This window comes from Macaca thibetana, chromosome 14 (genome assembly GCF_024542745.1).
Source record: "Macaca thibetana thibetana isolate TM-01 chromosome 14, ASM2454274v1, whole genome shotgun sequence".
NCBI lineage: Eukaryota > Metazoa > Chordata > Mammalia > Primates > Cercopithecidae > Macaca > Macaca thibetana.
Genome location: NC_065591.1, coordinates 21,416,469 through 21,429,511, shown reverse-complemented (window position 1 = coordinate 21,429,511; position 13,043 = coordinate 21,416,469). Strand labels below are relative to the sequence as shown.

General features: G+C 44.9%; 1 protein-coding gene across 4 annotated transcripts in view; it reads left to right on the top strand.

Moving 5' to 3' along the window:
- The first annotated feature begins 979 nt into the window (after positions 1-979).
- EXT2 (exostosin glycosyltransferase 2) overlaps positions 980-13,043 on the top strand; it is a 202,498-nt gene continuing 190,434 nt past the window's right edge. Inside the window, exon 1 of one of the 4 annotated variants that reach the window (XM_050758872.1) lies at positions 980-1,075. Coding sequence is in view for 3 of the 4 variants with exons in the window: in XM_050758871.1 (XP_050614828.1) it covers positions 12,777-12,878 (102 nt within the window). In the remaining variant the exon portion in view is untranslated. Of the gene's footprint in view, positions 1,076-1,429; positions 1,556-12,768; positions 12,879-13,043 lie in introns of those variants that run through there. The other 3 variants (XM_050758870.1, XM_050758871.1, XM_050758869.1) reach the window with 3 other exon arrangements.

Sequence of the window (13,043 nt, the reverse complement as noted above, 5' to 3'; positions counted from 1 at the left end):
CCCACTGCAGCCTTGACCTCCTGGGCTCAAGCAATCCTCCTGCCTCTCCCTCCTGAGTAGTTGGGACTGCAAGCGGGTGCTACCATGCCTGGCTAACTTTGTATTTTTTGTAGAGACGGGGTCTTGCTGTGCTGCCCAGGCTGGTCTCAAACTCTTGGGCTCAAGCGATCCTCTCGCTTAGACCTCCCAAAATGCTGGGATTACAGGCGTGAGCCACCTTGCCTGGCCATAAATGCTTCCATTTCTGCCACGACAACTACTCCACCTGAAGCTCTTCATTTCTTCTTGCATTCCTTCCAGAAAAAAGTTATATACATGCCTGAATATAAGCACCTTCCTTACATGTTTCTCCCTTTTGTTTTTGCATATGCGTAGTTTACCTAAAAGTGATCGTACTTGCCTGCTGTTTTGGACTACGCTTTCATATTAACTAATATCTTGGAGATATTTCCTTACCCATATATATTGCACCCTCTCACATTCGAATCACTAATCAAATTCCATAATTTATTTCGATTGTGTCTAGCATTTCGCTATGATTAGAAAGAATGCTGTCGCGGAAATTTTTGGCAAACATTGTTGAGAATATCCTATCCACAGAGAGCTTGTTGGACCGAAGGGTACCAGAATTTTCCATTTGATGGATAGTACCAAATTGCCCTCCAGGAATGTTGTACCCTCACCAGAACTGATTATAATAAAACGACTACATATTTGTTAGTTTTATAAGCGACGCGTGGTGTCTTGTTTGGGTTTAAGGATTCTTTAATTATGAATGAGGGTATCTGAGCATTTCACTGCGGAGCCTGACTGGGAAAACACTGCAGCGGTGCCCTGACTCCTCCTGTCCACCAGGAGGCGCGGCCTGGCCGCTCCCGCATGCGCAGTGCGCTCGGTGTCAGACGCCCCGGAGCCCGGTCACCCTCCCCGAGCTCGCTGCTGGCTCGCCCAGACTCGGCCCTGGAGGTAGTGGCTGGCGAATCGGCGCGATCCGACCCGGGCGGAGGTGGCCCGTGCCCCGCGGCATGAGCCGGTGACCGAGCGCGGGGCCGAGCGGGAGGCAGCCGTGGCCGAGGTAAGCGCGGCGCTCCAGGGCGGCGGCCGGGCTGGCGCTGAGGCTAGGGCTCGGGCCTCCCGGGGCCGCGGCTAGGTAGAGACAAGGGCCGAGGGAGCGCGGCCGCGCAGAGGCTTCGTGGAGGCCCGTGGGCTGCGAGAGGCCACCCCCAGCCCCGCCGGGGCCGTGACAATGACTGCCCGCTTTTGGAGCGCTCCGATTTCCACTCCTGCTTCTCCTTCTCCCCCGGCGGCGGCCGTGCTTGCTGCATCTTGGTACCCACCTGTCCTAGCCAACCTTCGCCCCCAGTCCGCTCCTTTCTTTCCTCCGGGGACCCGCCCTCCGCTCTCGGCTCTCCGCCCTCCGCCGTGACCCCTCCCTTCCTGCTGCCACCTTCCAGCCAGCCACAGGGATCTGATTACTCCCACGGGGATGTCCTGCGCCTCAGGGCCCGGCGGTGGCCTGCGGCATCCCCTGCGGTGCCGGGAGCCGTGGGACGAGGTGGGGAAGGGGCCAGGGGCGTGTTAGGCCGGGGACTGGGTGGCCGGGGGCGTTTTAGGCCGGGGACTGGGTGGCCGGGAACTAGGTGGCCGGGGGCATGTTAGGCCGGGGACTGGTTGGTCGGTGTCATGTTGGGCCAGGCACTAGGTGGCTGGGGGCGTGTTAGGCAGGGGACTGGGTGGCCGGAGGCCTGTCAGGACGGGGCAGGGGCGTGTTAGACTGCGAACTAGATTGCTGGTGGCATGTTAGGCCAGGGACTAGGTGGCCCGGGGGTGTGTCGGGCTGGGGCCAGGGGCATGTTAGTCTGGGGACTAGGTGGCCAGAAGCACACCGGCTCTGGATTTCAACTTGAAGCCCAGGGGTGTTTGGGGCTTTGTTACATTCGGAGGGAACCAGATCTAAACACACGATTTTGAGAATCAAATATTTGCTTGGTGTTACTAATTGGGCAGTGCTAATCTAGAAAGGTTCTTGACTTACTTGTGTGAAGACGTGGTCTTGAAATATGTCCACTTAAATTCTTCTTGTAAGTCAGGTAAGTGCTCTATGTACTTTAACTGGACTTAGTTTGTAACTTTCGGAACTCAAAGGCTATTCATCTTAATAAAATAGATGATTCAGTTTCCATCATTCACTTTCCCCGACTTCCTGGTTGCATGTGAGGGTATGAATGGATAATCAGTTTTGGGGCCAGACTGCCATGCTTTGAATCCTAGCTTTGGCATTTCCACTTGTGTAATACTGGGCCAGGTGCTTAAACTTTCTGCTGTACTATCCCCATCTGTAAAATGAGGGTAATAATAGCTTGGCTTATAGTGCTATTGTGAAGATTAAATAAGTTAACACTATAAAGTGCTTCAGACAGACCCTGGCATGTAGTAAGTGCTTAGTAAGATTTAGATATTAATTATGTAATGACACACGTTGTCTTATAGTATAATCCCACAATTAAAAGGGTATTGTTTTTAATTGATAATAATTTTTAGGGGCATTTAGCCATAAAATAACTTTAATTATCAAGAATCCTATCAAGTAAGGCAATGAATTGTGGCTTTTCTTGGTTTCGCTTATATTTGGTTCCTCTGTTTTTGGAACAGTTGGGTTAAGATCCAGTGTAGCAGTGGCCCCGGGAGTTCAGCTGTAAGGGCCTTTCTAAAAAGTTTAAGAAGAGGCCAGGCGCGGTGGCTCGTGCCTGTAATCCCAACATTTTGGGAGGCCAAAGTGGGTGGATCACTTGAGGTCATGAGTTCAAGACCAGCCTGGCCAACATGATGAAACCCCGTCTCTACTAAAAATACAAAAAATTTAGCCGGGTATAGTGGCATACGCTTGTAATCCCAGCTACTCAGGAGGCTGAGGCGGGAGGATTGCTTGAACCCAGGAGGCTGAGGTTGTAGTGAGCTGAGATTGTGCCACTGCACTCCAGCCTGGGTGACAGAGCAAGACTCCATCTCAAAAAAATAAAGAAAGAAAGAAAATAAAAATAAAAAGGTTAAGACGACAAGAGACTGTGACTCAAAACATTGGACTAAGTGGATTGGATATAACCTGAAGCACCAAGGAAAGGTTATTCAGGCAAATTTTAGGAATAAATAATTCCAGGAACAGAAAATGCATCTCATCCTCACCATAGATTGGGGTTAAAAGACTTTTCCAGTGACTCAGTGCTTGACAGCTAGCCAGATGATTCCAGTGTTTTGCAGGGGCAGGTTTGATATGTTTAAAGGCGATAAAGTTTGTAGGGCTGAAATTCTTGTTTTGATCCAGGTTATGGTATTGTATGGAATAAACCTTCATTAGTAGATGATTCGTTTCAGTCTGTCATCTTCCTGGGCTTTTAACTTCTTGGTGGTAGGGAGCAGTCTCATTGGACAGACACATTATGACTTGTTTCCTTGGACGATGGTTTGGAGATATTCCATCTCTCTGTGCTTTGGCATGTGAAAACTGTTCTGGGAGGATGGCTTCTGTGTGTTACAGGGATGAGGTTGGAGTGTCCTGAGTCAGGAGCACTGTCACTTCAGTCTAGCCCAGCAGTTTTACAAAAGGGGTCCAATGTAGCACAGGTTTATAAAGGCAGGGGTGCAGGCTGGGCGCAGTGGCTCAAGCCTGTAATCCCAGCACTTTGGGAGACTGAGGTGGGTGGATTACCTGAAGTCAGGAGTTTAAGACCAGCCTGGCCAACTTGGCGAAACCCCGCCTCTACTACAAAATACAAAAAATTAGCCGGGCGTGGTGGGCGCCTCTAATCCCAGTGACTTGGGAGGCTGAGGCACAAGAATCGCTTGAACCCAGGAGGTGGAGGTTGCAGTGAGCCGAGGTGGCACCACCGTACTCCAGCCTGGGCAGCAGAGAGAGACTCTGTCTCAAAAAAAAAAAAAAAAAAAGGCAGGAGTAGGGAGAGTAATGGTTCTCTTTGGATGTGTTTGCGTATGATGGATGGTTGGAGAGGAGGGTGTTCAGGGGTGGGTACAGAAAATTCAGAGTCTGTGGAAATATCTAGTTAATCCCCCTCCTCTTTTGGAAATTCCTTCCTATTTAGGAAAGATAATAGTAAGAGGCCATCACATATAATAACTCAAAACTTATTTCTAAACCGTGTGCACCTATGGAACTGGGAAGGATAGAGACATTTGTTCATTCAACAAATATTTATGTTTATATTAAATATGCACTCCAGGCTGGAGTGAAGTGACGCAGTCATAGCCCACTGCAGCCTCAACCTCCTGGGTTCAAGAAACCCTCCCACCTCAGCCTCCCAAGGAGCTGGGAGTATAGTCGTGCACCTGACTAATTTTTGTATTTTTTAGTAGAGACAGGCTCTCACTATGTTGCCCAGGCTGGTCTCAAACTACTGGACTCAGGCGATCCTTCCGCCTCAGCCTCCCAAAGTGCTGGGATTACAGGTGTGAGCCACTGCACCTGGCTTAAGTATATGTTCTAGATTTGGTATTAGATGCTAGGAATACTGAGCAGAGATGAACAACTGATTACAGGAAAAATCACAACCAGTAGAGGAGACAGACTTGCAAATACTTAACCAATTCATAAAATGTGGCAGGTGCTAGAATGAAGTGTATAAAAGGTGATGTGGGTGCTCTCAGGGAAGACCCTCTCTCTGTAAAGCACTTCTTAGTAAGGGGCTTTTCCCCTTTCTTTTCTCATCCTTTCCCTTTCATTTCTTTTATTGTTTATTCCACCTCAAGTGCTTGCCGTATCTCTCAGCTTTTATTCCTTGGAGTTTGAAACAGATGTGTGGGAGTTTGCTTAGCTTGTGTCGACACACTTCACAAGCGTGGAGGAGTTTACGTGTCTGGGGGTGTCCCTCAGCCAGTGTGGGGTGGGCTTTGGTGGGTGAATGATGTGGCTTTCCATCCTCCAAAGGGACAGCTCTGAGTTGTGTTCTCCATGCTTCTCCAGAGGGATCATAGAAGGACTGGGCACTGTGGCCTAGCTCAGTCTGGTAACCAGCTCAGGTGTGCACCCTTCTGACTCCTCTCCTTACTTCCTCAATCTGGCTTTCTGGATTCACCTTTTGCAAGACACTTGCACCCAAGTTGTTTTCTCTTAGTTTGGCAGAGCACAAACCAAGACTGTTGGTACTAGAAGTGGCTTTAGAAAGCAGTGTGAGATAGTATTGTTAAACTGGAATTACTCAACCTCAGTTGGCAACAAGGACCCCTTTACTAGTATTAATTTAGGTGTTGGTAACCCCTGGTACTCTCTAACATCACAGTTGTAGTAAGACTGTCCCCAGCAGTGGGTTGGGATGAGACTCAGGTGGAAGGAAAAGCATTGGCTAGTATGGTAGCTCTAGCACTTGAGCAGTGTATGGACAATGGTAATGATAAGGATAGTGCAGTTGACTGACTCTTGTTATCTTCCTTAGAAGCCTTGGGGTAAGAGAATGCCACACCCAGATCAGCCAGACATGAACTCAGGGTACACTGTGAAAGACAGAAGGCTCTCTGGCCACATCTCCTGCAGCTGGAGGGTGGGCTCTTTTGAAGGTCAGGCACAGAATTTGATTATACTTGTGGCAGAACTGCAAAGGAAGCTGAATGCACAGCTTTGACAGGTTGCCTCTGCTAAATCAGGGCAATGGTAGCAAGATGTGAGACCCTGAGACCTGGATGGAGATATTTGGGTAGAGGCACAGAGAACTTTGAATTCCCAGATTTTCTTAGATCCCTTGGACCAGTAGAGGTATGCACCTCTCTGATGCAGAGGACAGCAGTCTGTTCTTGCCTGGACACCGTGCAGAGCTCTCACTTGAGGCAGATGCCTCACCATATGATCCTTGTCCTCCTCAAGATCTCCCTCCTCCCCCGCTCAGATCTCAGCATTGCCTGAGCAGGAAAGCAGTTTCTCCAGGAGTTGCAGGACCTGGCTAATATGGACCAGCAGAAACGGCAAACACAATGAATGGCAGGGAGAATCTTAAGGGTATTGGACCAAAGGTGGGGGTATTGGTGGACTATAAAGCTGGAGAGGAGAGAGCCTGTTGACAGCTGAGCATTCTTTCATGATTCAGGATTTGGTGACCCAGCAAGGACAGCTGGAGCCAGTCTTGGTATGTGGCTGGGCAGGCTTCTCGAAGCTTGGACACAACAATGACCCATACCAGTGGTTTGCAACCAGGGCTGATTTTGCCTCCCCGAGGGATATTTGGCAATGTCTGGATATATTTTTGGTTGTTACAGCTGGGGGTTGCTTCTGGCTTCTACTGAATGGGGATGCTATTCAACCACCTCTAGTGTACAGAACAGCTCCTCACAAAAAAGAGTTATGTAGCCTAAAATGTCTTAGTGCTAAGGTCAAGACATTTTGGACTGCAATAAATGAGGTGGAGGCATCAGAACTATCTTGGCAGAGTATTGAGGAAGGAATCACCTGCACCTCCTGCCTGTGTTCCTGGGAGGGCCTATTCCTTTCACTCTGCTAATATGGAATGCCCAGTGAGGGGACCTGCATCTTTGAGAAGCTCAGTGTTGGCTGCCCTCTGTAGGATAAGATTGACTTTAGGAGATGTTACTATGGAACTGGGTTCCCAAGTATCAATGAGGATGATAGGATTCTGAGATAGTGGAGGCCAGATGGTAGTAGTTAACCATCAGAGACAAGATAGAGATAGTGCCCAGAATGGGCAGCAAGGCTGGACTCACAACTGGGGATTCTTGACCCATTCTGATGCGAATAGAGCATGATGTTTCTAAGACGGGCAGCTAGCCATGGTGCTGCTTGACTTGTATCATCAGTTAAAAAAAATATTAAGAGCTGGCAAGTAGAAGATTGATGTCAGCTGCTACAATGGAACAATCACTGTCTCTCACCTCATTTTCAGATATGAGCCACTTCTTAGACCCACATCCCATGAATTGAAGGGGAGGCTGGATCTCTTTTGGGAAAGATCTTGTAACATTCCTGCACGTATAGGCAGACATTCTCCCATCCTTCCTCAAGGGAACTGCAGATCTTTATCAGAATAGCTGTATAGCAAAGAAAGTATAATATTTACACCTTTATAGGGCTGTTGAATACAGGGTCTGGACTGATAACAGTACCAGGCAACCCTCAACCAATAGCAGATAGGTGTTGCAGATAGATGCTCTAGCCTCCCATCCTGCTTAGCGACCAGCTGTAGTCTAAATGAGTCTTCAGAGGGCCCCTGGTAGCCTTAGGAGCCCCTGTTGCCCACTGCAGTAACCAGCCTAAGAACACACTCTTTATTGGCTTTGCCCTGTTGCCTGTCTCCTTGGTCCCTCACTGTGGCTTTCTGAGATCACCTCTCAAGTAAGTAGACTATTTGCACTCCTGTCTTTGTCACTCTTTTTTTTCTTTTTTGCATGGGTCTGGGGTGTGAGGGGACTCAAACTATGACAGGTAGCAAGCAAAATGTGATACGTAAGACTAACATAGTGGGTATCAGCTCCCTCTTCCTTCTGCTGAGGCCACTTGGGACTCTGGAGTCAGTTCCTGTGGTTCCATATCTCCTCCAACAATACTTGGTGGTGTCTGACTCTGAATTTGCCTGTGCTGTTGGGTATACATTTCATTGTGGTTTTATTTTCCGTGACCATTAATGAGACTAAACATCTTTTTATATGTTTATGTGCCCTTTTTGCCTTGTCTGTGAAATTCCTGTTTAAGTATGTTTTCTGTTTTTTGTTTTGTTTTTGTTTGTTTTTTTCTTGTTGCTTCGTACAGTTGTTTATTCTGGTTGCAAGTCCCTATTGGTTATATGTGCTGGAAATATATTCTTCAGGCTTGCAGCTTGTCTTTTTACTTCCTTATTGTGTTTTTGATGGAAAATTCTTAATGGTTTGTGCTTTTTGTATTTTGTTTTGGAAATCATTCTCTGCCAGATGTCGATATTCTCTATTGTGGTCTAAATATTTTATAGTTTTTCCTTTTACATTTAGTTTTAAGATCTACCTTGAATAGATTTTTTCCCCTTTGGCTACTTTTAATATTCTTCTTTAAGTTTCTTTTTAGCGGTTTGGCTTTGATACATCTAAGTAGCATTTTCCTTTTTTTTTGTTTTTTTTTGTTTTTTTTGAGACGGAGTCTCCCTGTCTCCCAGGCTGGAGTGCAGTGACACAATCTCAGCTCACTGCAAGCTCTGCCTCCCGGGTTCACGCCATTCTCCTACCTCAGCCTCCTGAGTAGCTGGGACTATAGGCGCCCGCCACCACGCCCAGCTAATTTTTTGTATTTTTAGTAGAGACGGGGTTTCACTATGTTAGCCAGGATGGTCTTGATCTCCTGACCTCATGATCCGCCCGCCTCGGCCTGGCCTCCCAAAGTGCTGGGATTACAGGTGTGAGCCACCATGCCTGTCACCATTTTCTTTACGTATATATTCTGCTCTGAGTTGAGCATCTTGAGTCTGTGAATTGGTATATTTTATCACTTTTGGAAAAACTTAACAAAACACAGTTGGATTATCATATCTGCTTCTGCATTCAGTCTGTTGCAGTGTCATGCATCATGTAGCCTTTGGAAAATGGAAGTGAGTAAAGCAACTGTCAGTATTAAACCAGTATAAACTGTTTGAAAGGGCCTGGGGTGCCTGAAGCATACTTCAAGAACCACTGTTCTAGGGTTTTGGTATGATGCATGTGCTGGCCTCCTAAAATGAGCTTTGGAGTGTTTCCTCTTTTTTTTTTTCTGAACTCTGGAATAATTTGTGGGAAATTGGAATTATTATTTCTTGAATATTTGGTAGAACTTGGAAAATTTTCTGGGCCTGGAATTTTCTTTATAGGGAGACTTTTAAACTTTTGGTTCAGTTTCTTTAATGTTATAGAACTACTCAGAGTTGCTGTTTGTCCTTGAGATGCTTTTGGTAAGTATATTTTAAAATAATTTTTCCATGTTATCTGAGTTTTCAAATGTAGTGGCATAAGTTCATTGATATCATCTTATCTTTTAAATATATGCAGCAGTTAGAGTTATGTTCCCCTTTTCAGGTATTTATTTGCACCTTTTTCCTTGAACTCTTGATTAATCTTACCAGAATTTTATTAGTCTGTTTTTAAAAAAACAACTTTTACACTTTGGGAGGCTGAGGCAGGCGGATCACGAGGTCAGGAGATTGATACCATCCTGGCTAACATGATGAAACCCCGTCTCTACTAAAAAATACAAAAAAATTAGCCGGGCGTGGTGGTGGGTGCCTGTAGTCCCAGCTACTCGGGAGCCTGTGGCAGGAGAATGGTGTGAACCCGGGAGGCGGAGCTGGCAGTGAGCTGAGATCACACTACTGCACTCCAGCCTGGGCGACAGAGCGAGACTGTGTCTCAAGAAAAACAAAACACAAAAACAAAAAAACAACTTTTAGCCTTGTTGACTATTTCTATTTTGTTTTTAAATGAATTTCTGTGCTTTTATTTATTATTTTCTTCTGTTATCTTTGGTTTTATTTTGTTGTGGTATGTCTTTTTTATAGTTAATCTGCAACTCATGAAGATTTGTAAAGCTCATGTGTGAATACAGTGTTTGTTCCCTTAACCTTAATTTTGTTATATATGGAAACTATTTTTCAAACTATGAAGAACCCATTATTGAGTGGTATAATTGATCTAGTAGGTTATGGCCAGAATTTTTTAAAAAGCAATAGAATAACAGAGTAGAAAAATGGAGGGTTCATTGCATGTTCTGTGGCTAACACTGTGTACTCATAGTACATAGCTTAAATATTGTTTTGTGAAACTTTATTTAAAATGTCTATAGACACACATATATATATTTGTCTACATTGGGCCACGATATAACTTGTATTTCTTACTGTCAATTTTAGTTTTAAAAAAGTTTTGAAAAACACTATTAAAGGGTAGTTTGTCTAATATTAATAAAGGTTTCAAACCAGATGGTACAAAATACGTGAGGAGCTTGCTTTTACATGACCTATTCTGTGGCCCTATTTTAGACTTACTGATAACAGCCTCCAGTGGTGGGGCAAGGAATCTGTTTTAACAAACTCTTGTGCTTCTTACCCTTCAGGTGTTGGGGAACCACAGATTCAAGTATACACATAGACCTTGAGAGCTTCTTGGGAAGTTTTAACATAGGCCAGTGGAGGGCAGCTCCTTGCATGCATTTGTCCCAAAACCTCCTGTCTGCAAACTCCAGGAAGGATATGCAGAACGGCAAGCAAGCCATACCGTAGGGTGGGCCTGGAGCTGGTAGGGGATGGGAGCAGGCAGGAATGTTCTGCTGTTAGAATGATAGCTAAAGTGAAATTGCTGTCATGCCCACATTTCTGTCATAAAGCGATTAGAATATATTGAGTGACTGATGTATGATGTATATACTCCAAAGATGATCATGTTTTAAGCTCAAAATGTATGAATTTTCATATGTTAGTCAGTGACAAGCAAATTCCTTGTTACGTTCCAGTTTCTGGTCTCAGAGAGATATGACTTGAAATCATTTATGACCGTTGAGCATATTTTACCCAAAAAACTGACAGTGATTGTGACATTCAAGGCTTGGTAATACTCAGCTAGTTAGGCAGGAAGCAGTTTACCACGTGGGCAGTGATGGGGAGAGCTCCATTTATCCGAAGTAAAAATGGTTGATGAACTCTAAGATGGTCTGTGAGCTTTTCAGTTACTTCCCATTATATTAATAGGTTTCTTAGAAGATCCGTGAGTAGAATGATACCATTTTGTTATTTTATGTTATGTTATGTTTTGTTATGTTGTGTTATGTTATGTTATGTTATGTTATGTTATGTTATGTTATATTTTTTGAGACAGAGACTTGTTGTGTTGCCCAGGCTGTAGTATAGTGGCACGATCTCGGCTCACTGCAACCTCCGCCTCTCAGGTTTAAGTGACTCTCTTGCCTCAGCCTCCCAAGTAGCTGGGATTACAGGCGCCCGCCATCATGCCTGGCTAATTTTTGTATTTTTGGTAGAGACGGAGTTTCACCAGGTTGGCTAGGCTGGTCTTGAACTCCTGATCTCAGGTGATCCGTCTGCCTTGGCCTCCCAAAGTGCTGGGATTATAAGCATGAGCCACTGTGCCCAGCTTTTTTGTGGATTGGGATTTTGACATGCAGAATGTCAAAATAGTTTGTTGAGTAACATGGTAAGTCTGTGGCAGATGACGTAGCCACACTCAAGGCTCTGCCCTCCGCACACAGTATCTGGGAATCACAGAGGAGAAGTTTGTTTGGTAAGGATCTTAAAATGTGGTCTACATGGGAACTCTATGTTTTTAGCTGAGGACTAAAAATTTTCTTTACATCTCAGTCAATAATGCTTATTGGCTGTTTTATTTATCTATTGCTGTGTAAGAAACCACCCCAAAATTTAGAGGCTTAAAACAACAACAATCATTTGTTTGCTCATGGTTACGGAATCTGCGCAGAGCTTGGTGGAGATGGCTCATCTCTTCCCTAGTGGTTTTGACTGGGATCTCTGTGTCCGCTAGGGTAGGTTGCCTTTCACTGGCAGCTCAGCTTCCTTAGAGCCTGGCAGCTGGATTCGAAGAGTGCAAAGGCAGATGCTGTAGGGCCTCTCAAGTCCTGTGCTCAGAAATCCCAGAACATCACTTCAGCCACATTTTCTTGGTCAAAGCAAATCATAAAGCTAGCCTAGATTCATGAGGAGGGGACGTGGATTCTACATTTTGTTTGGAGAAGTGCCACGCAGATTCAGAGATGGAAAGAATTGTTGGTGTTCATCTTTGTAAATGAATCTGCCACATTGGCCCTTTTCCCCCCTTTCTCCCTTCTCTCTTTCTCTTCCTCTTCCTCCCTCCCTTTGTCTCTCCCGCCCCATCCTTTCTTCATTTCTTCCATTCATCCAAATGCAACTATCACCTTCATTATAAATCATCACTGTATGTTTTATTTAAACGTGAAAGATTAATTTTTTCTCTTGTTGATACCCTTTTGTACTTCATTGATACTTTCCTAGTGGTGTTTTTACATTCTGCCTTTTGTTATAGTTTTGTGTTCTCTCCCTCATTAGAGTGGGGTCTTTACTTTCATCTTTATTTTCTTCACAGTGCATCGTGGGTGCTCAATAATGGTTTGAATGAATAAGTGAATGAAAACAGATTTTTTTTTTTTTTTTTTTTTTTTGGACACAGAGTGTCGCTCTGTCACCTGGGCTGGAGTGCAGTGGCATGATCTCAGCTCATCGCAACCTCCACCTCCTGGATTCAAGCAATTTTCCTGCCTCAGCCTCCCAAGTAGCTGGGATTACAGGTGTATGCCACTATGCCTGGCTAATTTTTGTATTTTTAGTAGAGACGGGTTTTGCCATGTTGGTCAGGCTGATCTCGAACTCCTGACCTCAGGTGATCCACCCACCTCGGCCTCTCAAGGTGCTGGGATTATAGGCATGAGCTACCGCACCAGGCTAAAAACAGATTTTGGAATAATGAAGCATCAGTTTGTCCAGTTAAATCATTATTTTACATTAAGCAAGTGTTTTGAAATAAAATAACTGTCTTTTGCTATTCCACTTTTGATTTTTCTGCCTTGGTCCGAGCCCTCATTCCCAGAGTCCCACATTTGCCAGCTTCTGCTTTAGGCGAATGTGTATTGATAGGGTATAATAATATTTTATATTATGAATTAATATTTATGTTAAATATATGCAGTATTAAATATTAAATAAATTATATATGATGTATATTCATATATCTAGATATATATTTCTAAATGTTTTATTATTATTATTATACTTTAAGTTCTAGGGTACATGTGCATACCGTGCTGGTTTGTTACATATGTATACTTGTGCCATGTTGGTGTGCTGCACCCATCAACTCATCAGCACCCATCAACTCGTCCTTTACATCAGGTATAACTCCCAATGCAATCCCTCCCCCCTCCCCCCTCCCCATAATAGGCCCCGGTGTGTAATGTTCCCTGTCCCGAGTCCAAGTGATCTCATTGTTCAGTTCCCACCTATGAGTGAGAACATGCGGTGTTTGGTTCTGGTTCTCTGTTCTTGCGATAGTTTGCT